At 46.1% G+C, this 23,444-nt stretch overlaps 2 protein-coding genes and 1 pseudogene across 3 annotated transcripts; 2 read left to right on the plus strand and 1 right to left on the minus strand.

Moving 5' to 3' along the window:
- The first annotated feature begins 191 nt into the window (after nt 1-191).
- HCST (hematopoietic cell signal transducer) lies at nt 192-2,618 on the plus strand. The gene is made up of 4 exons (XM_086352253.1): nt 192-1,281; nt 1,672-1,695; nt 2,110-2,241; nt 2,469-2,618. Exons 1-4 carry the CDS (start codon nt 1,239-1,241, stop codon nt 2,507-2,509), a joined length of 240 nt encoding a protein of 79 aa, XP_086208379.1. The 5' UTR covers nt 192-1,238; the 3' UTR covers nt 2,510-2,618.
- Nucleotides 2,619-2,739: 121 nt separating this feature from the next.
- Nucleotides 2,740-5,654, minus strand: TYROBP (transmembrane immune signaling adaptor TYROBP). Of its 2 annotated transcripts, none has more exons than XM_086352223.1 (5): nt 5,504-5,654; nt 5,098-5,124; nt 4,802-4,936; nt 4,601-4,644; nt 2,740-2,972 (listed from the first exon to the last, which is right to left on the minus strand). In XM_086352223.1, the coding sequence occupies exons 1-5, from the start codon at nt 5,556-5,558 to the stop codon at nt 2,907-2,909; spliced, it is 327 nt and encodes a 108-aa protein (XP_086208349.1). In that variant the 5' UTR covers nt 5,559-5,654; the 3' UTR covers nt 2,740-2,906. The 2 variants fall into 2 exon arrangements, with proteins under 2 accessions (XP_086208349.1, XP_086208350.1); XM_086352224.1 differs by having other exon boundaries at nt 4,601-4,647; nt 5,504-5,612.
- A 2,962-nt stretch (nt 5,655-8,616) lies between these two features.
- Nucleotides 8,617-22,846, plus strand: LOC147353697 (ubiquinol-cytochrome c reductase complex assembly factor 2 pseudogene; annotated as a pseudogene).
- Nucleotides 22,847-23,444: the final 598 nt, after the last annotated feature.

Raw genomic sequence — 23,444 nt, forward strand, 5'->3', positions numbered from 1 at the left:
GGAACCCTATCTTTGGTCTGAGGGAGAAGGTTCCTGGGGTGGCGGACTCCTGAAGGAGGAGGGAACTGGGGACCCGAATTCCTGGATCTTTGTCCAAGTGGATGTTGGAGGCCTTGACTTCAAGGCCCTGGGCTGGTGGAGGGTTGGAGGACGCTGCCAGTAATACCAGGTCCAGGGAGAAGGGGGCTGGGGTTCTGGACTCCTTGGTCTCAAGGGAGGAAAGGTCTATAGGTAGAGTGATATAGGTGGTCTCAAATTTCCCCTCTTCCCCACATCACCTTCTTTTTCAGAGGCCAGTTCTCATTTGTTCATTCGTCGTTAAAAAGAATTTATTTGTGCAAGGGAGGCACTTTGCTGGGTGCTGTGGTGTAGCTGTGAACCAAGCAGGCAGGAATTCCCAGCCCTAGAACAGACTGTCATTCCAGTGGGAGGCTCGTTTCTCAGTTCCCATCTTGGTGACCATGTAAATCACATTTCTCCCCTGCGTTCAAGACTGTGCTCTCCTAATTCTCCTCCCTCACTTGCTGCTCCTTCCGTTTTCCTGCCTGTTTACTCCTCTTCACCCTTTCTTGGTGCTGGGGGAGGTAGTGTTGCTCCTCTGTCTCTACTCACTTCCTTGATGATCTCATCCAGTCTTATGGCTTTAAATACCATCCATGAGCCATCAGTCCCCAAATTTACATCTCCAGACCAGACATCCGTGAACTCAAAAGAGGCCGCTGTGGTCATTCAGCTTCTCCACAGGGAGCTCCATCAGGCATTTCCAACTCAGTTTGCCAAACCTGGGCACTTTTTCATCTAAACCTGCTTCCCCTCCTTCTCCATCCTGTCAAAGGATTCTCTGTCCTTCTTAGTTGCTCAGACCAGAATCTTCCGTCATCCTGGATCCCTCTCTCTCATACACACTCATATCCACTCCATCAGCAAGTTTTGTCGTCTCTACTTTAAAAATCTTGCCAGAATCTCCCCAGTGCCCACACCCTGGTCTACCTGTCACGTCTCACCTGGACAATCATAGCAGCCTCACTGGTCTCTCTGACCCTCCCCCTGGTTTGTCCCTGAAGGCAGTCAGAGGGATCCATCACCTCTCCCCCTCCCACACAGACACACAGGAAGCAGGTGGCCTTGTCACCAGCAGGGTGACATCCGCTATTGCTGCCTTTCCACTCCCCCATTGTTCCTCAGGACTTCTCTGGACCTAAGCCCTTTGAGAGGTCCCTTCCAGCCCCCAGCCCACCATGGTCCCGCCAGGCAACATCCTGTTCCTGCTTTTGCTCCCAGGTGATGCCAGTGGTTACGGGGGCTGGAGGGGGTGGTGTTAGAGTTTTGTGAACAGGACAGTTTGGGGTGGCATCTGAAGGGAGGGGTGCTGAGGGCGGGTCCTTCTCTCAGTGCCCTTTCCTTTCCAGAAATAAACTTCTGGGCCGCTTCTTTGGGAAGGGAAGCTGAATTTGGATGGCTGCCTGTCCACCCCCTTCTATTGCTGGGTCTCTGCCTCTACTTCTGATTTCCTGTCTCTCTCTGGGTCTCTGGGCGCTCCCCTCCCACTTGGCCCCTCTTCTCATTTGATCTCTCTGGAGTGGAGGTGATTTCTCAGGGCATCTCCTTTCCCTGCACCCTGTTTTGAGAACCACCTCTGCCCACTGATGTGCCTTCCCTCTCCTTTCACAGTGGCTACAGCTCAGATGACCCCAGGTGAGAAATCAACACCCCCTCCCCTTCACGGCATCACTTCAGGTCCTCCTTCCATTCCTAAAGTGTGGCCTGTGAGTCCGGAATCTCACTTCTCATCCTCTAGTTGGAGCCGCCAGAGGATCTGCAGCCCTCTCTGGGTCCCCACTTCACCATCCTCATCACCAAACTAAAGGCCCAACAATGAGCCAACCCCCCGACCTGTCTTCAGGGGTACTCACTGTGCCCAAAGCACAGTCCTGGGAGCCCTAGGACATCCCCAGCTTCTCTCTGAATCTCCATCGCCCCTCTCCTTCCCCAGGAATTCTGGGACATCCACCCCCAAAGGGATTTCCTTTGTATCGTATGCCTGAAGCCCAGCCTTGAGCGTCTGGAACCCCCCTCAGCCGCCTTCTTGTCTTGGTCCCCACCCTTCAGGTTCCTGTTCCGGATGTGGGCCCCTCTCTCTGCCACTCCTGGCAGGCCTTGTGGCTGCGGATGCTGTTGTGTCACTGCTAATTGTGGTGGTGGTGTTTGTGTGTGCGCGCCTACGCAGCAGGCCCACCCAAGGTGAGAGTAGGGACAGGGCTGGGCCTAAAGGGACAAGATGTCCCCAGGGAGGGGGTCCCCAGGGTGGGGCCCCCCTTGGGCAAGCCCTCGAGGTTCCGGGGAAACCCTGGGGGCGGTGCTTGGGGGAACTCCTGAGAAAACCCCTGAGGCTGGGGGTCCCCAAGGGGGTGGAAGTGTGGGTGGGAGGTGGGTGGTCAGGCCTCGTGTTTGCTCTCCCCCACCCCCAGAAGATGACAAAATCTACATCAACATGCCTGGCAGGGGTTGACTTCCCTGTAACTGCGAGTTTTGACTTCTGACCCTCTCATCCTGCATGTGGGTGGCAGCACAAGAAAATCCACCCTGCTTTGGGGCTGGAATAAAGCCATTGAAATACGTCTTGTTCTAATTCTTTCTCAAAGGCTCCTTCTCATTTACCTGTTTTCTGGGTCCTTGATCCCCCAGGACTCCATATATCCCTATCCCATCAGCCCAGGGATCTGGAATAACTCAGCATTGTTTGTGTCCTCCAATGTTTATTTGGGGGCAGTAGTGGGGAGAGGTCTGACATCTCATGGAGGCCACTATGTGGATCTGTGTCTTGATGGGATTAGGAGTAGAGTGCTGCGCAGGCATCAGGAATGACTGGATCCAGGCCTCAGGTCGTTGACTGCCCTGCTTTGGACTCATTTGTAATACGGCCTCTGTGTGTTGAGGTCGCTGTAGACATCTGTCCTCTGGCCTTGGAGCTCCTAAGGGATGGACAGGGTGTGGACCATCAGTGAAAGGACCACCAGGGTATGGACCAAATAAACTGAAAATCTAGCTTTCTTCCAGGGGCTGGCAAGGCCCCTGGCAGCTTTTTCAACTTTGTAGCCATGAAAGAGATCTGGGATTTTATTCAAGGGCATTCAATGTTCCCCTCTTCCCTGTGCCTCACCATTACGCCCCAGGCAAGGGGCCTTTGGGTGTGCTCTTCTCTCTGCCTGGAACACCAGTTCCCCAGATATTCCCATGGGAGGTTCCTTCTCCCCCCTTCTAGTCTCAGCTCATGGAATTTTCTCAGAGAGGCATTTCTTTTTTCCTTTGACCACATGGCATGTGGAACAGAGACCAAACCCGGGCCCCCTGCATTGGAAGCACAGAGTCTTAACCACTGGACCACCAGGGAATTCCCTGAGAGGCATTTCTTGGTTTCCTCATCTCTAGTTTCTCCTCCTCACACCCCAGTCATTGTCACATCAATCTGCTTTATTTTCTTCACACTGCCTCCCCAAGTGATCTTGTTAGTTTGCTTCAAGACTGTCTCTCCAGCTAGGATGTAAGCTCGCCAGCATCTAGCCTAAACAAGCCCTCAACAAATTTCACCAAAGGAATAATAAATTGGGGCTTTGCCCTAAAATGTCACTGCCTCCCAGTAACTGGGAATTCCCTTGAGTCTTCTGGTCCTCATGGAGCCAAACTTGAGATTCTTATACTTTACAGAGAGACTTTCAAGCCACAAGTGGGACAAACCAGAGCTGGTTGCAGACAAGTAAAACAGACTTCACAGAGCAGGGTTCACAGTGGGGGTGAGGTAAGGGTCTGTGGCCCCAAGATGCCGGCCCCAGATAGAATCCCTAAAATCACATACAAATGCCTGGTCTGGGAGTTCATCTTTCTGGAGAGGGTCTGTTTGTCTTCCATTAGATTCTCAGAGGAACTCATGACCCCGTAAAGGGTTAAGAATAACACTGACACGGTGTGGGAGATGGAAAGATGACATTTGCATCATGGTTCTTATTTGCGGCCTGTGGGATCTAGTTCCCTAACCAGGGATTGAACCTGAGCTCCCTGCATTGCGAGCGCGGAGTCTTAGCCATTGGACCACCAGGGAAGTCCCTGTATCATAGCTCTTAAGGAGGGTTTCAAGGATACTTGCACTGCCCATAGATTATATACACAGTTTTACATTTTTAGTATGGATTTTTCAAAGGATTTTCTCTGGCTTTTGTCAGTTTCTCAAAAGGAGACAAGATCTGCTCCCTGCCCCCCACTATTAATTCTAAAACTCCTCATTTTAAAGTTACCAAATTGGGTTGAATTATATCCTCTGCTCTTCGGAGGACTTCTCTGAGAAATCAGCATGTCCTGGCTGGGCTTTTCCTGCCTTCTGGCTGAGGCAAACCATCCCTGAATTTCCCCTCTGTACATTTTAAACTGAGCCTAAGGTCATGACTGATCACTGAAAGCAGTTTTGGACGCTTCATCTTCAATGTTTGAGGAGCTCCTGAGAAAGTGGCTTCAGGGTCTGGGTTCTGCGGGGACTGCGGGAGGGCCATTTCGGACAGACAACCACAGGGCTGGAGTGAGAGATGAAGCAAGAACTTGGTTTCCTTACCTGATAAGGCGACTCTGTCTCCGGGATGTGCTGTTTCCGGGTCACTGCTTGGGGGTGGGGTGAGAATTGGGACTATTTTCTTGTTCCAAAGTCAGTCCCTCCATCACCTCTCTTTGGGTGGTTGTGACTTGGGAGCTTACCCTTCCCTTGCCAGGCAAGTCCTCAGAGGGTCCCAGGCCATCCCCAGCCAGCCCCACTCACCCTCCGTAGCCCCTCGCCCCCGAGGGACCAGCCGACCCAGGTAGTACACAGCCAGAGCGATGAGGAGGGTCAGCATCAGGTCCCCCAACACGATCCCTGCCAGCACACCTGGGCTCACCGAGGAGCAGTTGCATTCTGGGAATGGATGTGGTACAGGAGTCAGGGGAGACCACTGGGAGTGGGAATTGGGAGGAGGTGTCAGTCATCGGAGGGGATGTGTGGAGAGACTGGGGAAGGGTCCAGAGGTGGAGTGATCTTTGGGAGGTAGGGCGGGGGATTGCAGGGTCTAGACCTACCACTCTGGGCCTGGACGAGGCTGAGACCTGAGGAGACGAAAAGAAGGTAAACTGAGACACGAGGCTGTGACTGCGGAGTAGGCATAGAAGCTGGGGAGGGTGTCTCCTGATCCCCGGTGGGCACGAGAGGGACCTGCGGGCTGTCCTCAAGGCCTCTGGACTGTGTTCCTTCTACATCGACTTGTCCTTTCGCAACACTCTTAGAGTCCCCTCCCTCTGCTTCTCCCCGAGGCTAAATCTTGGGGTGGGTAGGGGCGCAGGCTCTGGGAGAGACTCATAGGGTTTGGAGGGCTGGGGATCTGCTGCAGTTCCAACACTCCCCCGCCCCACTTCGATTCTCTCTTTCCGCCCAGCTCCATGCCCTGCCCTGTGCTGAGCCCAGAAGCTGCAGAAGCCCCCAACTCACCACCCACAGTCAGAAGGAGAGATAGGAGCCTGTCGGAGGGTCTAAGGCCCTCCATGATGCAGGCAACGCTGCTGGACACCACAGTCCAAGGCGGGTGGGATGTGGCGTAGTGTCCAACCCAGTAAAGGAGGAAGTCTGAGGTGGGTGGTGGCAGGAGGGAGGAGGGGACAATGGGGGAGGAGGAACAGAGACAGGCAGACATCATCAAAGAGAATTAGGCCCAGACACCCCAGGCTGCAGCCTCCAGTGGTTAGAATGAAGGGCAATGGGCGCATGTGTCCATTCAACCTTCACCCCCAGACAGAGGTCTGCCATCGTTGTCACAGGAGGGGCTCTGGCTGACCGTGATTGGAGCTAATCTCTGCCTCTTCCTGGCTGGACAACCTTGAGCAAGTCACTCAACCTCTCTGGGCCTCAGTTTCCTCACCTGTAAAACAAGGAGTAAAATAGTACCTACTTTGAAGGGTGTTGTGGGGTCTAATGAATTTGTATCTCTAGAACAGGGTCTGACCCGTGTCAGCTTTTTATAAGCACCAGTTATATTTACGTGACAATCAGAACCTTGTAATGTTCATAGGATATTAAAAGAGACCACCAGGATATGGGTTTTAGTAATGCACAGGCACCCTGTCCAAGTGTTAATGCATTTAAACCCAAGCACACCATTCTGAGGTGGCTTCCCTGGTAGCTCAGTTGGTAAAGAATCCACCTGTAATTCAGGAGACCCTGGTTTGATTCCTGGGTTAGAAGATCACCTGGAGAAGGGATAGGCTACCCACTCTAGTATTCTTGGGTTTCCCTGGTGGCTCAGATGGTAAAGAATCCACCTGGAGTGTGGGAGACCTGGGTTCTATCCCTGGGTTGGGAAGATCCCCTGGAGGAGGGATAGGCTACCCACTCCAGTATTCTTGCCTGGAGAATCCCCATGGACAGAGGTGCCTGGTGGGCTACAGTCCATGGGGTCCGGAAGAGTCGGACATGACTAAACAATGAAACACAGCACACCCTTCTGAGGAGGTAGATGCTTTTATTCCATTTTAGAGAAGGGTAAAGACACTCACCCAAAGTGACACAGCAAATAAAGGTGGACATAGAACCCAGGACCCAAAGACAGATATCTGGCCCTTAAAGAAAAAGAGAAAAGAGCCAAGATGGAGGCGAGGGAAGGAGAAAGTGGTGACCAGGCAGAGAAAGAGGGAGAAGACTAGGCAGTCACACAGATCCACACAGCACAGACACCGGCCTAGGGCTTTGGGGTGAGGCAGGTGGGGGCAAGGGGTGACACTCAGCCAGGCTGGGCTGCCCCCGCCAAATGAGGAAGTGGCTGGAAGCCCGTACTGAGGGAGGCCACCCAGGAGATGACAAGGACTTTTAGCCCCAACAGGAGAGGAGCCACAGCTAGGGAAGGAGGAACCTGAGGTTAGGGGCTATAGGGGGATGGGCCAGCGGCAGGAAGCCCCGTCCAGGCAGCACACCCACAGCTCCCCGGGCCTGGGCTCAGGACAGAAAAAGGGGAAACTGAATGCCAGTCATGGGACAGAGTCTGAGTGACCTGTTGGAGTCGGGGGTGAGTATTTGGAGTCCGGAAGAGGGTCACAGCCGAGCCCCAGGCGGCACTGGCTATTAAACACTGCCACTGCCCAGGCCTGGCCGAGTCCTGTCACAGAAGAATCAACACGCCACTACCACCACCAGGTCTGGAATGAGCAGAGCCTGCCTGCTCAGGCGTCTCAAGGTGGCTGAAGCGCAGTGAGCCAGGGGCAATCAGGGACCAGAGGAAGTTCTGAGCCAGGAGGGCCCTGATCTGACTCAGGAGTCAACAGTCTTCCTCTGGCTGGGCGTGGGGACCTGACTACTGGGGGCAGGGGTGGGAGCAGGGGGCCAGGATGCGGCAGCAGTGGTCCAGTTTCTTGTGAGGATTTTGTGAGGTCCGTGAGAATCAGGCCTGCCTAGCACACAGTAAATGCTCAGTGAATGTTAATCATTATCAATATCATTGTTGTTATTGTTACTAGCAATTCAAGGCTTCCCAGGTGACTCAGTGGTAAAGAATCTGCAGACATGGGTTCAATCCTTGGGACAGGAAGATCTCCTGGAGAAGCAAATGGCAACCCACTCCAATATTCTTGCCTAGAGAACCCCAAGGACAGAGGAGACTGGCGGGCTATAGTCCATGGAGTCACAAAAGAGTCGGACACACCATAGTGACTAAACAATTCTTGTCTCCAGTTCTGGGCTCCCCTTCAGAAAAAAATCCTCCTTCTACCTCTCAGTCTCAGCCTCCTGATCTGATTCTTCCAATTCCAGCCAGGCCCAGGCTGTCCCCAGTCTAACAGCCCCACAACCCAGGCACCATCCAATCAGATGTGGCTGCAGGGCTGGGTCGGAGTCTTGGGGTCCCCCTTTGGCTGCTGAGATGTGGGGAAGTCGGAGGTGTTCCAAGGGAATGGGCTGAGGTGGTGGCAATGTGAAGCATTCCAATATTTTAACCACAGGTACAGCTGTACTCCCCAGAAATGGAAGTGGCAGCCCACTCCAGTGTTCTTGCCTGGAGAATTCCATGAACGGAAGAGCCTGGTGGGCTGCAGTCCATACAGCCCATGGGGTCGCAAAGAGTCGGACACAACTGAGTGACTAAGCACAAGCATAGCTGTACTGGAACAGACCCTAATATGCCAGCTGGTCTCCAGCCCAGGGTCTCCATCCCACTGGGGAAAGGAAGAGACAGAGATGGAGGGCAGACCCCTCCCCACAGTGCCCAACTCCAGGAAGCAGGGCTGCCCTGAACCCCACGAGATCTGTAAAGTGTCTCAGACTCTCTTGGCAGCAGCCCAAGTGTTGGGGTTGTTGACTTTCCCAGAAAACAAGCCATGGGTTGAGTCTGTGACAAACTCGCCTCTGTGGAAGCTACAGTCCCTTCCCCGACTCCCTGCTTCCATTCTCCCCACCCCCACCAGCGTCCACCCTCCCCCCAGCAGCCAAGGGAAGCTTTCTGAAAAGTGAGGCAAATCACTTACTTTTTTAAATGGCTGAAGGATTTGAACAGACACGTCACCAAAGAAGAGATGTGACTAGCCGAATAACACGTGAAAAAGCGTTCAACATCATTAGTCATGAGGGAAATACAAGCTAAAACCACAGTGAAACACCACTACACGCCCACTAGAGTGACGAAAATTAAAAAGACAGACCCTGTCAAGTGTCAGCAGACATGAGGAGCAGTTGGAAATGTGGAATAGAACCACCACCTTGGAAAAGAGCTTGGTAGTTTCTTATAAATTTAAATAGTCACAGGGACTTCTATGGAGGTCCGGTGGTTACGAATCTGCCCTGCAGTGCAAGGGGCATGTGTTCAATCCCTGATTGGGGACCTAGAATTCCACATGCCTTGCATGCCTAAGCTGCTGCAACACCACAATGGAATATCCTGAGTGTTGTAACTAAGACCTGACACTGCCCCCAAAATAAATACATATATTTAAAAATTTTAAATAGTCACCTACACATCAGATCAGATCAGATCAGATCAGTCGCTCAGTCGTGTCCGACTCTTTGCGACCCCATGAATCGCAGCACACCATCCAGCAATTCCACAAAGGAAGGCGTTTACTGCAGAGAACTGCAAACACATATTCAGGGACTTGCCTGGTGGTCCAGCAGATAGCACTCAGCACTCTCAGTGCAACCAGGCTGGTAGGGATGGGGCACCCGCGTTCAATCCCTGGTCCGGGAACCCACAACTAAGCCTACAAGCGTCAACTAAAGAACCCTGCACGCCCCAACTAAGGGCCCACGTGCCTCGGCGAGCACCCAGTGCAGCCAAAATAAATAATTAAATTTTTTTAATTAAAAAAAGAAAACATAAGTTTATATAAAGACCTGTCCATCTCTCTGTCCTCCCCTCTTTCCTCTCTTCCCCTTACTTCCCCTACTGGAGCTACACTGGCCTTCTTGCTGTTTCTCCAGTAAGTCAAGCTCATTCTCACCTCAGGGCCTTTATACCTGCTGTCCCCCATGCAGAATTTTCCTCTGGGCCTCTGGCCACTAGACTAAAGACTGTATCTCCTGGCTTCATTTGCATTTAAAAGGCCATACAACTTCACTCTGGCTGATGGGCCATGTTGGAAGTGAATGAGCAATGTATAGGCCATGGCTTTCATGGAAGGGTAGACTCCATCCTTCTTCAACTTTCTCATTTGCTGGAATTTCAATGAGGGAGTGATCACATTAAAACAAGTGGACAAGGGCAACATAATAAGGACAAAAGAGCAACAGGATAGAAGGAACCTCTGTACCCATCACACTGGAGGAGCCCTGGACTCATGAGAGGGAGAAACTTCTACCTCATTTAAGCCACCCATGGTAGGTAGTCTCCAAAAACAGTCACCAAGATTTTCTTCATCTCAATATGCACATACTATCCCTCTCATCAAGAATTACAGAGGGCAAACTTCTCTGGTGGTCCAGTGGTTGGGACTCCACACACTTCCATTGCAGGGATAGTGAGGGGCACAGGTTTGATCCCTGGTCAGGGAACTAAGATCTCACATGCCATGTGGCATGGCCAAAAACAAATACATTTTTAAAAACTTCCCTGGTGGCAAACTCAAACCAGGGCTCTGTGACAATCTAGAAGGGTGGGATGGGGAGGGAGGCAGCAGGAAGTTTCAAGAGAGAGGGGATATATGTACACCTATGGCTGATTCATGTTGATGTATGGCAGAAATCAACATAATATTGTAAGGCAATTATTATTCAATTAAAAATAAATAAATTAAAAAAAAACCCTACCATGGTGGTCTAGTGACTAAGTTTCCATGCTCCCAACACAGGGGGCCCAGGTTTGATCACTGGCCAGGGAACTACATCCCACATGACACAGCTGAAAGATCCTTTGGGCCACAACTAAGACAAACATATATATATATTTAAGTTACAGAGCCCATTTCCCTTCCCCTTGAATCTGAGCCAAATTCATGACTTGCTTGGATTTAGAACACAGTGAAAGTGGTGCTGTGCCACTTCTGAGCCTGGGCTGTAGGAAACCTTACTGCTTTTGCTCTTACTCTCCTGGAATCCAGCTGCCATGCTGTAAGGAAGTCCAAGCTCCCTTCCTGGAGAGTGAAGTCATACAAAGAGGCCCTAGAGGATGAGATATCATGAGGAGAGAAAGGCCACAAGGATAAGACCCAAGGCACCCGGCAGACAGGAAGTGCCCAGGGCTCCAAAAGATCCAGTCATCTTGGATCTTCTGTGCCCTTCCAGCCACCAGCTAAATGCAGAGCCCCTTGAGTGACCCCCAGGCAATACCACATGAAGCAGAAGAATCATCCCATCAGCTCACAGTATAGAATCATGAGAAACAATGTTGTTTTAAGCCACTACATGTTGGGATGGTCTGTTACAAAGCAGACAATGGAAACAGCCCTGGTACTTTGGGGGACCTTGTGCGTGTGTGCATTAAGTCCCTTCACTTGTGTCCGATTCTGTGACCCCACAGACTGTAGCCTGCCAGGCTCCCCGGTCCATGGGATTCTCCAGGTGAGAATACTGGGGTGGGTTGCCATGCCCTCCTCCAGGGAATCTTCCCTACCCAGGAATCAAACCAGCGTCTCTTATGTCTCTGGCATTGGCAGGAGAGTTCTTTACCACAAGAGCCACCTAGGAAGCCCTAGAGGGCAGGGAACCTTGCAACTGCAACCAACTCTGTAGTTTCAAATGCCCTGCTTGAACTAGCTGAGTTTACAGGGTGAAGTTTGTGAAGATTTGGAGATTAGTGCACACGTGATCAAAGAGGAAAGCCGAGCACCCAAATATCAGAGGGAAGGAAATGATGGAATTTTGGATGAATCTGAATGGACACACACCCGTACCACAGCTGCAAGGAAAAGTGGGAAAATGGATTTCTGAGGAGGTTGAATTCATAAGGTAAGAAATTCCTAAAAAGTAGAAGACAGCCAAAAAAAAAAAAAAAACTGAGATGATGTTCAGAGGGCTCTGGACATCTGGGATAGAAGGCATGAGAATTGTCCAAAATACCAGGGGAACCAATCCATCCAGCCTGCCTTATCCTTCCTAGGTAGGATAATAGTTTGATTCTTTGGTTAAAACAAAAAGTAGAAACCACAGTGAGATACCACTCCACATCTATTAGAATGGCAAACAACAGCAATAAATGGACAATATCTAGAGCTGCCAAGGATGTGAACAGTTGGAACTCTCATGCATTGTTGACAGGAGTGCAAAATAGTACAGATACTTTAGATAACAGTTCAGTTGTTTCTTATAAAGTTAAACATATTCTTACTGTATGATCCAACAATACCATTCCTAGGTATTTACCGAAGAGAAATGAAAACTTAAATTCACATAAAAAGCAGTTTGCCATATGAATAGTGGCTTTAGTCATAATGTCCAAACTAGAAACAACCCAAGTGTTCTTCAGCAGATGAATGGACAACCTGTGGTATATCCATACAATGGAATCCTGTTTGGGATGCGTGCTAAATTGCTTCAGTGGTGTCTGACTCTCTGTGAGTTGGACACAACTTAGCAACTGAAAAATAACAGTGTATTTGTCAAACCCATAGAACAGTACACTAAAAAGGATGAATTTTACCCTATGTAAGTTCTATGTGCATTCATGCTTGGTTGCTCAGTTGTGTCTGACTCTTTGAGACCCCTTGGACTGTAGCCCCACCAGGCTCTGCTGTCCATGGGATTTCCCAGGCAAGAATACTGGAATGAGTTACCATTCCCTCCTCCAGGGGATCTTCCCGACCAGGGATCGAATTTGAGTCTCCTGCATCGGCAGGCGGATTCTTTACTACTGAGCCACCAGGGAAGCAAGGTTGAATGCCTCATCAGCAGATGTTGTTCTTTTCCCCTTCTACTGGAATAGCATTTGGAATCAGACATCTGGTCCCCTGGCCAAGACTATGTTTCTCAGTCTCTTTGGAGCCAGGTGAGGCCTCATAACTGTCTTCTGGAGGATAGAATGAGGCAAGAAACAAAGCAGGCAACTTCAGGTTGTGTTTCTAAAGGCAAAAGTGAGACTCTCCCTGTCTCTGCCCTTCCTCTTGGCTGGAGTGTGGCCCTGACGCTGGCAGTAGGCATGCATCTTAGACCACAGTGGCTGAGTTTTCATTCATAAAATGAAGGTCTTTTAAATATAATTAAGGTAATGCTTGATGGATTTACCAATTGTGGTTCACCCATATCATCAATGCAGTCATTACGAATGAATTAGAACTCTACAAGCTGATTTGAAGGGATTTTAACTGAGAAAAGCTAGATGCAGAGAAGTGATTCTATTGGTGGTACGAGTGCAGTGATTAAAATGAATCCCTCATAAATATATATGTATATATATGTTTGCATATTTGAGTGACAGTGGGGAAAACTACCTTAGGATACACTCAGGCTGTTAACGTTGGCAACACTGGTGACCTCGGTCAGGATAGGAGATGGGGAAGGGTAAACACAAAATAGGGTTGAATGTAAAGGAACTACGTGAAAACAACAGTGTGTATAACATGACGCCGTTTATATAAAATGATATATGTAAAACTGTGCATATCTGAATAGAAAGAAGTATGAATGTGTAGTCAAGTAAATGTCAACAGTGGTATCTCTGGGCAATGGGATTTAGATCATTTAGATTTTCTTATTTTTAAAAACTTGGTTGTCTTTTTTTTTTACAGGGGATTTTTTAGTATATATAATTGGGGGGAAAGATATTTTAATTTCAGAAAGCATAACAAATTCAATTTTGCAGAAGAAAAAATAATAGGACTTTTTCTGCCAGGAATGGTGTTCTAAATAAACCAAAAACCATCTTCATTGGAGAACAGACAAAAATGCAGGATGAAATCTATGGGGGAAAAAATTATTAAAAGCAGCAAAACACTAGTTAGAGGGAGGGCTTCCCAGGAGGTGCAGTGGTAAAGAATCCATCTGCCAATACAGGAGACGCGAGAGATGCGGGTTTGACACTTATGTTGGGAAGACCCCCTGGAGAAGGAGATGGCAACTCACTCCAGTATTCTTGCCTGCGAAATCCCATGGACAGAGGAGCCTGGCGGGTTACAGTCCATGGGGTCTCAAAGAGTTGGACATGACTGAGCACACACACCAATAAGAGGGTAAGGAAATAGTATTGAAAACTCTGAATAAAACAAGAGTGGAGTTCAAAACTCAAATGCCTTTGGGACAAATGCCTTCTTCCATGCAAAAGATGGTTTGAGCAAAAGTAAAGGCCCAGATCCACCCAGACTGGACAGTCTGAACCTCAGCTCTTCCTTTTAAGCTGAGACCTGAGGTCATTAAGGTAAGAATGAACCAGGAGGGACTTCCCTGGTGGTCCAGTGGCTAAGACTCTGCACTCCCAATGCCCAGGGCCTGGATTCAATTCCTGGTCAGGAAACTAGATCCTACGTGCCACAACTAAGAGTTCGTATGCTGCAGCTAAAGATCCTACATGACAAAACCAAGGCAGATGAGCCCCAGTGTCACAACCAAGACCGGGTGCAGCCAAATAAATATTTCAAAAAACCTTCTGATGAAGAGCACTACCAAAAACCTACAGCAAGCATCATTTATGGTTAAGTATTAAAATATTGGGGCTTCCCAGGTGGCACCAGTGGTAAAGAACCTGCCTGCCAATGCAAGAGACTTAAGAGACGCAGGTTTGAGATGTGGGTTTGATCCCTGGGTTGGAAAGATCCTCTGGCTGAGGGCATGGTAACCCACTCCAGTATTCTTGCCTGGAGAATCCCATGGACAGAGGAGCATGGCGGGCTATAGTCCGTAGGGTCACAAAGAGTCAGACATGACTGAAGTGACTTAGCACACATGCATTTAAATATTTAATGGTTAAATATTAAAAGTTTTCCTTCTAAGTGTGGAATAAGACAAAGAAAGATGCCTGTTGTTATTGCTTCTTTTCAACTTTGTCCTGGAAACCTTAACTCTGAAGTAAAGCAGGAAAATAAATAAAAAGTTATTGGCATCATTATTAATAGATTATGTGATTCTGGCTAAAGAATGTTCAGAAGACTCTACAGACTAATTTATTAAAATTCATAACAGAACTTAGCTAGGTAACTGGATATAAAATCAATGTATAAAAATCAATTTTATTGCCACATACCAGTCATAAACCAAACAAAGGTGGAGAAAAGTAGCCATCTATATTAGCGTAAATGATCAAGTGACTGGTAATAAATCTAACAAACTGTATGAAAAGCCTATATAAGGGACCTTTGTAAAAGACTTTTTAAAAAATCTAGATAATGGTTTGATATACCATGTTATTGGATTTGGATAGCAGTTTCCCTTGAATTTACCTATATGTTCTATCCATTCATAATCTAGATTAAAAGCTTTTTTCTGTGCAACTTGCAGGTGGATTCTAAATTTTATACTAAAATCAAAGAGCCAATTATAACAAAGATACTCTTAGTGAAAAAACAAGGAGATAGTTTCCACCCTCGCTGATATCAAGACTTTTTATAAAGCCAGACTTCTCTGGTGGTCCAGTGGCTAAGACTCCACGCTCCCAATGCAGGGGCTAGGGTTTGATCCTTGGCCAGGGAACAAGATCCCAAATGGTACAACTAAAGATTCCACTGCTGCAACTGAGACTCAGTGCAATCAAATGAGTAAATAAAAATAAATATTTTTAAAAATACTTGTAAAGCAATGGAAATTAATTCAATGATTGGTGAACTAGAGTAGAGATTCTAGAAGTATACCTATGTACCTATGGCCCCCTGACTTGTGATAGAGGTTTTTACTGCAAAAAAAGAGAAAAAGATGATCTTTTCAATAAATATACTGAGTTTCCTATCTAATTGGATGAAAATTACATTAGACTCCTACCTCATACTAAGCACAATAATCAACTTTAGGTAGATCACAGACCCAAATTGAAAAATAAAATGAAAAAGTTTTAAAAGATAATGTAGCATAACTGCAAGGAAGAGAAAAGATTTCTCCTTTTTTAATTTTTAAAAATTGAAGTATAGTTGTTTTAAAATGTGTTAATTTCTGCTGCACAGTTAAGTGATTCAGTTATACATAGACATATTATATACATACTTTTAAAATCTTCTTTTCCATTGTGGTTTAACACAAGATATTGAATACAGTTCCCCATGCTATACAGTAGGACCTTGTTGTTTATCCATTCCATATATAATAGCTAACATCTGCTAAGATTTCTTTTTTTTTATTTTTTTTAAATTTTATTTTACTTTTAAACTTTACATAATTGTGCTAAGATTTCTTAATCAAGACTCAAAAAGCACTAACTACAAAAGACAAGATTGTTACATTTGGCTAATCAATGTTAATAATTTGTATTCATCAAAAGATGTCTTAGAGTGATATGGTTATATATTTATATTTTAAAAGGTCTTTATTGCTTAGAGATACTTACTAAATTTTCTTTGATAAAATAATAAGACTTTTAGAATTTGCATAAAATAACCCAAGGGGGAAGAAGTGTAGGTAGAGAGGAAATGAGATTGGCTATATACTGACAGGCTTCTCTGGTGGCTCAGTTGGAAAGAATCTGCCTGCCAATACAGAGGCGTAAGTTCGATCCCTGGATTGGAAAGATCCCTGGGAGAAGGAAATGGCAGCTCACTCCAGCATTCTTGTCTGGGTAATCCCATGGACAGAGGAGCCTGGCAGGCTACAGTTCACGGGGTCACAGAAAAGTGAGACATCACTCAGCGACTAAACAACAAATACACTGACAATTGTTGAAGCTGCTAATAAGCCTTTGGGAATTCATTACACTGTTCTCTCCACTTTGGTGTATGTTTTGAGATTTTCCATTAAAAAGATACCATTACCAAATGGTCAGAGTGGGAGAAGATATTTCCAACATATGATGTAGACTAAGGATTTGAGTAGGGGATATAGAAGTAACTCCTTCAAAAACAAACAGCCAACCCCAAAAGAAAAGTGAGCAGAACTCTTAAGCAGACCCTTTACATAGGAGGAAATCCATATGGCAGTAAAGGTATCAATAGGTTCTGAAGTTCAGTGGGAAATGTGAATTAAAACACCTACCCCTCAGAACTTTCTGATTGGTCCGGAGGTTAAGACTCCATGCTTTCAAAGCAGGGGACAAAGGTTTGATCCCTGGCGGGGGAGCTAAGATCCCACATACCATGCGGTGAGGCCAAAAAAGGACACCTTCCCCTCTATACCTGGAAATGACAAAAATGGCAAAATCTGACAATACCACGTGTGGGTGCTAAAAGATAGGGAGCAACCAAAACTCCCACGCACTGCAGAAGGAGTGAGTGGCAGTGGTTTAACCACTTTGGGAACAATTTGGCATTGTTATTCCCAGTGACTCAGAACTTCTGCCTCTCTATCTATATCCTAAAGAGACTGGTGGATGGACACCAGGAAGCCTGTGCAAAGCTCTTCATAGCTGTCCTACTTGCAAAGCCCTTCAAGGGAATCAACACAAATGTTCATCAGAGGAAGATGGATACGTACTTTGTAGTAGATTCACACCATGGGACATTATGTGATAACGAGAATAAATATCTTGACTGCGTAGAATAAACACAGTAGGTACTAGTACTTGTCACAACATGGATTTATCTCACAAACAGAATGTTGAGTGAAAGGAAAAAAACATATATGAAAGAGTATATGCAATATGGTTCCCATTTACATAGAGTTTTAAAAGAGTCCAGATTAGACTATAGTGTTTAAGAAGCACACGTAGGTGGCAAGACTACTAAGAAAACCAAAGAAAGGATTCCATCAAGTCTAAATGGTAGTAACCTGTCAGAAAGCAGGAAGTTTTATGAATAAAATAGGACAAAACATTTTCTAGAATGCATCAATGACATCTTTTTTTTTCCCCACTGTGGATGTGTATGCATGAGTGTTCACTCAATGATTCATTATCCTGTGCTTTTGCTTTTTGTTTGGGGGGTTTTGTGGGCTTTTTTTTTGATAGGTGTTTGATATGTCACAATAAATAAAATTTAAAAGATCTTAATGCTTGCTCATTATGAAACTTTTGAAAAATACAGCAAGATACAATAATAAAAATGAAAAAAAACACTTCACCTACATCTGAGAGACAATCTCATTATGGTATTTTGTTGTATTTCCTTCCTGTCATTTTACTGAATATATGTTTATATATTTCTGACCATATCATATGTGCAAATCTGCATGCTGCCCATCTTTGCAAACAGCTTGTATTTACCTGATCAGATCAGATCAGATCAGTCGCTCAGTCGTGTCCGACTCTTTGCGACCCCATGAATCGCAGCATGCCAGGCCTCCCTGTCCATCACCAACTCCCGGAGTTCACTCAGACTCACGTCCATCGAGTCAGTGATGCCATCCAGCCATCTCATCCTCTGTCGTCCCATTCTCCTCCTGCCCCCAATCCCTCCCAACAAGGAGCTATATTCTCTTTGACTGGTCATTCAGGACCTGACCTCACTGTACACATCTGCTCTTTGCCCTGGGAAAAAAGCAAAGAGATGACCTTCAGAATAAAGTAGACACCAAAGCTAAGATTTTATTTCTCAATTCATCTATGCTCAAGAAGAACCATAGGATGAGTCTCCATTTTCCTTTTCCCCTTCCCACATGAAGAACATAGAATATGGATGTGGTGGGAGCAACCTAGGACCACTCAGGCCAGGGCACTCCCCTAGGAACAGGAGAGCCATTGGTCAAAGCAGCTTGGCTCTCTGATGCCATGAAGCCTCCATACTGACACCATGAAGCCTTGGACTGTTTATGCTTGGTCTATTGGTTCAGTTCAGTTCCATTCAGTCGCTCAGTCGTGTCCAACTCTTTGCAACCCCGTGGACCACAGCACGGCAGGCCTCCCTGTCCATCACCAACTTCCAAAGTTTACCCAAACTCTTGTCCATCGAGTTGGTGATGCCATCCAACCATCTCATCCTGTGTTGTCCCCTTCTCCTCCTTCCTTCAATCTTTCCCAGAATCAGGGTCTTTTCAAGTGAGTCAGCTCTTCACATCAGGTGGCCAAAGTATTGGAGTTTCAGGTTCAACATCAGTCCTTCCAATGAACACTCAGGACTGATCTCCTTTAGAATGGACTGGTTGGACCTCCTTGCAGTCCAAGGGACTCTCAATAGTCTTCTCCAACACCACAGTTCAAAAGCATCAATTCTTCAGTGCTCAGCTTTCTTTATAGTCCAACTCTCACACCCATACTTTACTACTGGAAAAACCATAGCTTTGACTAGACAGACCTTTGTTGGCAAAGTAATGTCTCTGCTTTTTAATATGCTTTCTAGGTTGGTCATAACTTTTCTTCCAAGGAGTATGCATCTTTTGATTTCATGGCTGCAGTCACCATCTCCAGTGATTTTGGAGCCGGAAAAAATAAAGTCAGCCACTGTTTCCCCATCTATTTGCCATGAAGAGATGGGACCGGATGCCATGATCTTAGTTTTCTGAATATTGAGTTTTAAGCCAACTTTTTCACTCTCCTCTTTCACTTTCATCAAGAGCCTCTTTAGTTCTTCACTTTCTGCCATAAGGGTGGTGTCATCTGCATATCTGAGGTTATTGATACTTCTATTGGTTAGAGAGAAATAAAGTTCTCCTTTGTTTAAGCTACTGTTTTATTGTATTCTGTTATGGATTCGTATCGTACCTAACCTGAAAGTGAAAGTGTGAGTCCCTCAGTCATGTCAGACTCTTTGCAACCCCCTGGACTGTAGCCCTCCAGGATCCTCTGTCCATGGAATTCTTCAAGCAAACCTACTGGAATGGGTTGCCATTTCCTCCTCCAGGGGATCTGTGGTACCTAACCTAGACCCTACCTAAATGTTCACATGTAAACAATTTTTCGTGTTTCCGGAATCTTAGACACATCAGTTTTAATTGGTTCATAATATTGTATCCTGTGAAAGTGTTGAATTTTTCATTCACTCATCCATTCATTCATTTATTCCACATATATTTGTTGAGCGCTTACTGGGCCCCTAGTTGGTGAAATGGTGAACAAAACTGCCTTCCTGGAGCTTACAACCTAGAGAAGGAAGACAAGTGATATACACGAAAACAAATAAATCAACACAATAACCCTTCTCTACTTTCAGATACAGCGTGTTCCCAAACATGTTGTAGAGACTAATTGCTCACTAACACCACTCACCGTTGCCCCTTTGGGACTGGACTACATCCTCCCTTGCAATTGGTTATGTGAACCAAAGAGCTAGTGTGCAGATGTGTGTCCGACCTCCAGGTGTGATCCCCAAGACCTCCCACGTATGCCCCTCCTCTCTTTCAACATTCACTGATGGAGAGGATGAGGGGTGGGAGCAAGGGAGCTAAAGGAGCCCAGAGCTGCCAGATGGGGTAGCTCTACCCCACTGACTGCATCATGCTATCCTGTGGGGGGGAAAAAAAAAAGGTTGTATCAAGCCACTGAGACTTGGGGAAGAAGACTTACTTCTTCAAGTAACAACTGCTATTTATTTGGGACTTCCCTGGTGGTCCAGTGGCTAAGACTCTGGGCTCCCAATGCAAGGGGCCCAGGTTTGATTCCTGGTCAGGGAACCATATTCCACATGCCGAAACTAAGACCTGGTACACTCAAATAAATAAGTAAATAAATTTTTTAACTGCTAGTAATTTACCTTTCCTCATACATGTGAAGAAAGGGCTCTGGTAGACTGCAAAAATGGCTCCAGTTTTTCACCCCTTCCTGTCTCCTTGCCCTTTGCCATCTGATTTCACAGCCACTTCCATCAAAGGGAGGAATCTATTTCCCCACCCCTTGATCTGAGTAAGTCTTGGGCCATGAGGTGGCCAATAGAATGAGGTGGAAGAAATGACTTGATAGTTGACAACAGTTGCTGAAAAACTGAAAATAGAGGGATACATAAATTTGTTTAGCAAAAAATACCTAGGAGGGCCCTTCTTATTACAGTTATCATGGACACTAGCATGTTAATTAAAGCTCCTGCATCTCACTTAGCTTCATTCAAGTCAGCATTTCCCACATTCATTTTATTAAGGAGGCTTTTATTCTCAAATACCAATTAATATCCCATGGACCTTTGTCAAATGCTAGTAGGTCATAGTTAAATTATTTCCAATTTGGTTTTGTTTGTTTTGCTTTATTAAAAAATGGTGCCATAGAGACTTCCCTGGTGGTCCAGTGGTTAAGAATCCACCTTGCAACACAGCGAATGCAGGTTCAATTTCTGGTCTGGGAACTAAGATCCCACATGCCACAGGGGAACTGAGCCCCCTGCACCACAATGACTCAAGCCCATGCACCCTAGAACCCATGTTCCGCAACAAGAGAAGCCACCGCAAGAAGTCAAAGATCAAGCACAGCCAAAAATAAATATATAAATAAATTTTTAAAAAAATTTTAATGATGCCATAAAAATCCTTGGGGTGAAATTCTTTTCCATTTGCCAGATTCTTTCCAGTAGTGTAAATGATGAATTAACAGATATGAGCATTTTCTTTTTTTTTTTAGATATGAGCATTTTCAAGTTTTAAACTTGGGGCCCAATCCTTCTCTATAAAAATCACTCCCCTTCACACCCCGATTGTGGTGAATGTGAACAGGGTCTCCCATTTCCCTGAACTCTCCTCACCAAAGGGAACCACATTTCAAACATCATTGCTGATTTGACAGGCAAAGGGCTGCCTCTCAGTATTTCAAAGGGCAAATTATTTGAATATTACCAGGGATAAACTTGGCTTTTATCTTTTTTGGCTCTTTATGTTTCTTCTTTGAATTGTCCTTTCATATTAATTGCCCATCTTTCTTTTGGGTACTGGCTTTTCCTGTTAATTCCACGTTAATTTATTAATATGTTTATCACTTTTCTGTTATACCTGTTGCAAATATTTTTCTCTACTAGTTCACTTCAATTTTAGTCATGCCTTTTTTAAAATAATAATTTTTGTTTGTTTTTAGTCGGTATGTGGGGTCTTAGTTCCCCAACCAGGGATTGAACCAGCACCCACTGCATTAGGGAGCAAGGAGCCTTTACCTTTGGAATGCCAGGGAAGTCCCTAGTCATGCCCTTTTCAAACATATGGGATACTCAACTTTGTATACAGTCAAATATGTCAATCTTTTCCTTTATGATTTATTCTCTCTCTCTTTTTTAAACAGGATTTTTTCTCAGCCACACCCAGTGGTAGGCATGCGGGATCTCCAGGGATCAAACTCACGCCTCCTGCAGTAGGAGCATGGAGTCTTAACCACAGGACCGCCAGGGAAGTCCCTGTGATTTGCTCTCTTAAAGTTCAGAAAGTCTTTCCCAACCCAGAGGTTATTAAATATTTATTTCATCTTCAAGATTTTTATTGTGTAATTTTCTTCCCACATTTTACTCTAGTCCATCTGGAATTTATTTTCATTTATCATGCAAGATGAGGCTCCAAATTGATATTTTCCCCCAAATGGCTGAGACATAAACCCAACTGGTGTGACATTATGCTTCTGTTCAATAATAGTCTTGCTTTCTTTACTGTCTTTAGCCAGTCATTCTGGTATATTACCCAGGATGATTGCTCTTACACTGACATCACAGTTCATATTATATGAGTTCCATGATTTTGTCTGTCTTGTCACCAGTGTATCCACAGTACCTTGGCATATGGCAGGATCTCCATAAATATCTAGTGAAAGAATAAATGAGTGAATGAATGAATGAGTGAGTGAGCAAATAAATGAATGTATACAATACGCTAGTCCTGATCTGGGCACTGAGTGTGTTTATGTTGGTGATAACATTCTGCCCGTTCCTCTGTGAGGCCCAAGGAGGAGTAGGAAACAGTTTAATCAGCTTATATCAGGTAGCCACTGCTGCATAATGAAATTCCTCACAACTAATGGCTTAAAACCACAACGGAGGGCCAACTCTTCCCTCAGGGGCAGAGTCAGGCGGGCCTAAATCGGCAGCCAGCCACTAAGGGCGCTTTCTTAAGCTCTGTGAGGAATGGCTGGGACGAGACCAAACAGACAGGAAGTTGGGCACTTACTTGTGGCAGTGCATAGCACAAGCCTTTCAGGAGGGAGAGAACACCCAGACTGCAGAGCCTGAGGCCTGCAGTCAGGTGTACAAGAGCTTAGCCTGGCTCCATTCAAACTACTGCAAACACAAGTACCCTCACCTCAGACACACAAGCTTCAGTGGCCTGTCCTTGGAAGAGTACAAACTGATCCTGTCCACAGATATGTTGGACGAGTTTAAGGAGATGAATAAAGGCATGTGGAAGAAACGGCAGAAGTTTGTCCCCAAGAAGCCCAATGAGAAGCACAAAGCCTAGGCTCAGGCCTTATAGCCCTGCCTACCTAACCATGAAGTCATGTATGTTACCATTATCAATAAAACACCCTGATTTTTCCCATTAAAAAAAAGAACAGCAACTTTATTTGCTCACTGTCCTGCGTTTCAAGAATTCGAAAAGGACGCAGCAGAGATAGTTGTCTCTGCTCCACAGGATGTCAGCTCTGGCTAGGACACCCAAGGGAAAAGAATCCAAGGGGCTTCTTCGCTTGTGAGCCTGGTGCTTTGGGAAAAGCTCAGATGGCTAAGGGATAACTCGAACAACTGCACTGGGGTCATACATCAGGGGCATCTATTCTCACTCTCACCTGGCTTCCTTAGGTCTCCACGTGGCCTTTCCATGTGGTCTCCCCAGTGTGGAGCTCAGAGCTCCTGAGCACACAAAAGCAGAAGCTCCCAATCTTAAGGTTTAGGCCAGAACTGGCTGTGGGGGGCGGTGACTTCTAGCGAGGCACACATCCAAGGCAGATTCGAGGAGAGAGGATTACATGAGTATGAATAGGGAGGTGTAGCTCTTTGGGAACCTTAGTATCAAACTGCCTTCCACTATTCAGTAAATGGCTCCTTATTGACCATTCACAAGGGCCAGG

The sequence above is a fragment of the Bos grunniens genome, chromosome 18 (assembly GCF_055505025.1).
Source record: "Bos grunniens cultivar Pamir isolate PY7600 chromosome 18, Bosgru_T2T1.0, whole genome shotgun sequence".
In the NCBI taxonomy this organism is placed as follows: Eukaryota; Metazoa; Chordata; class Mammalia; order Artiodactyla; family Bovidae; genus Bos; species Bos grunniens.

What these genes read in the sequence shown, in the direction of transcription:
- HCST (XM_086352253.1), top strand. Translation starts at nt 1,239, where the DNA reads ATGGTCCCGCCAGGCAACATCCTGTTCCTGCTTTTGCTCCCAG. An exon ending in GTTCCTGCTTTTGCTCCCAG is followed by an intron (nt 1,282 to 1,671) that starts GTGATGCCAGTG and finishes CTCCTTTCACAG; the next exon opens with TGGCTACAGCTCAGATGACC. An exon ending in ACGCAGCAGGCCCACCCAAG is followed by an intron (nt 2,242 to 2,468) that starts GTGAGAGTAGGG and finishes CCCCACCCCCAG; the next exon opens with AAGATGACAAAATCTACATC.
- TYROBP (XM_086352224.1), bottom strand. Translation starts at nt 5,558, where the DNA reads ATGGAGGGCCTTAGACCCTCCGACAGGCTCCTATCTCTCCTTCTGACT. An exon ending in GGGGCGAGGGGCTACGGAGG is followed by an intron (nt 4,648 to 4,801) that starts GTGAGTGGGGCT and finishes CCCACCCCCAAG; the next exon opens with CAGTGACCCGGAAACAGCAC. An exon ending in AGACAGAGTCGCCTTATCAG is followed by an intron (nt 2,973 to 4,600) that starts GTAAGGAAACCA and finishes TCCATCCCTTAG; the next exon opens with GAGCTCCAAGGCCAGAGGAC.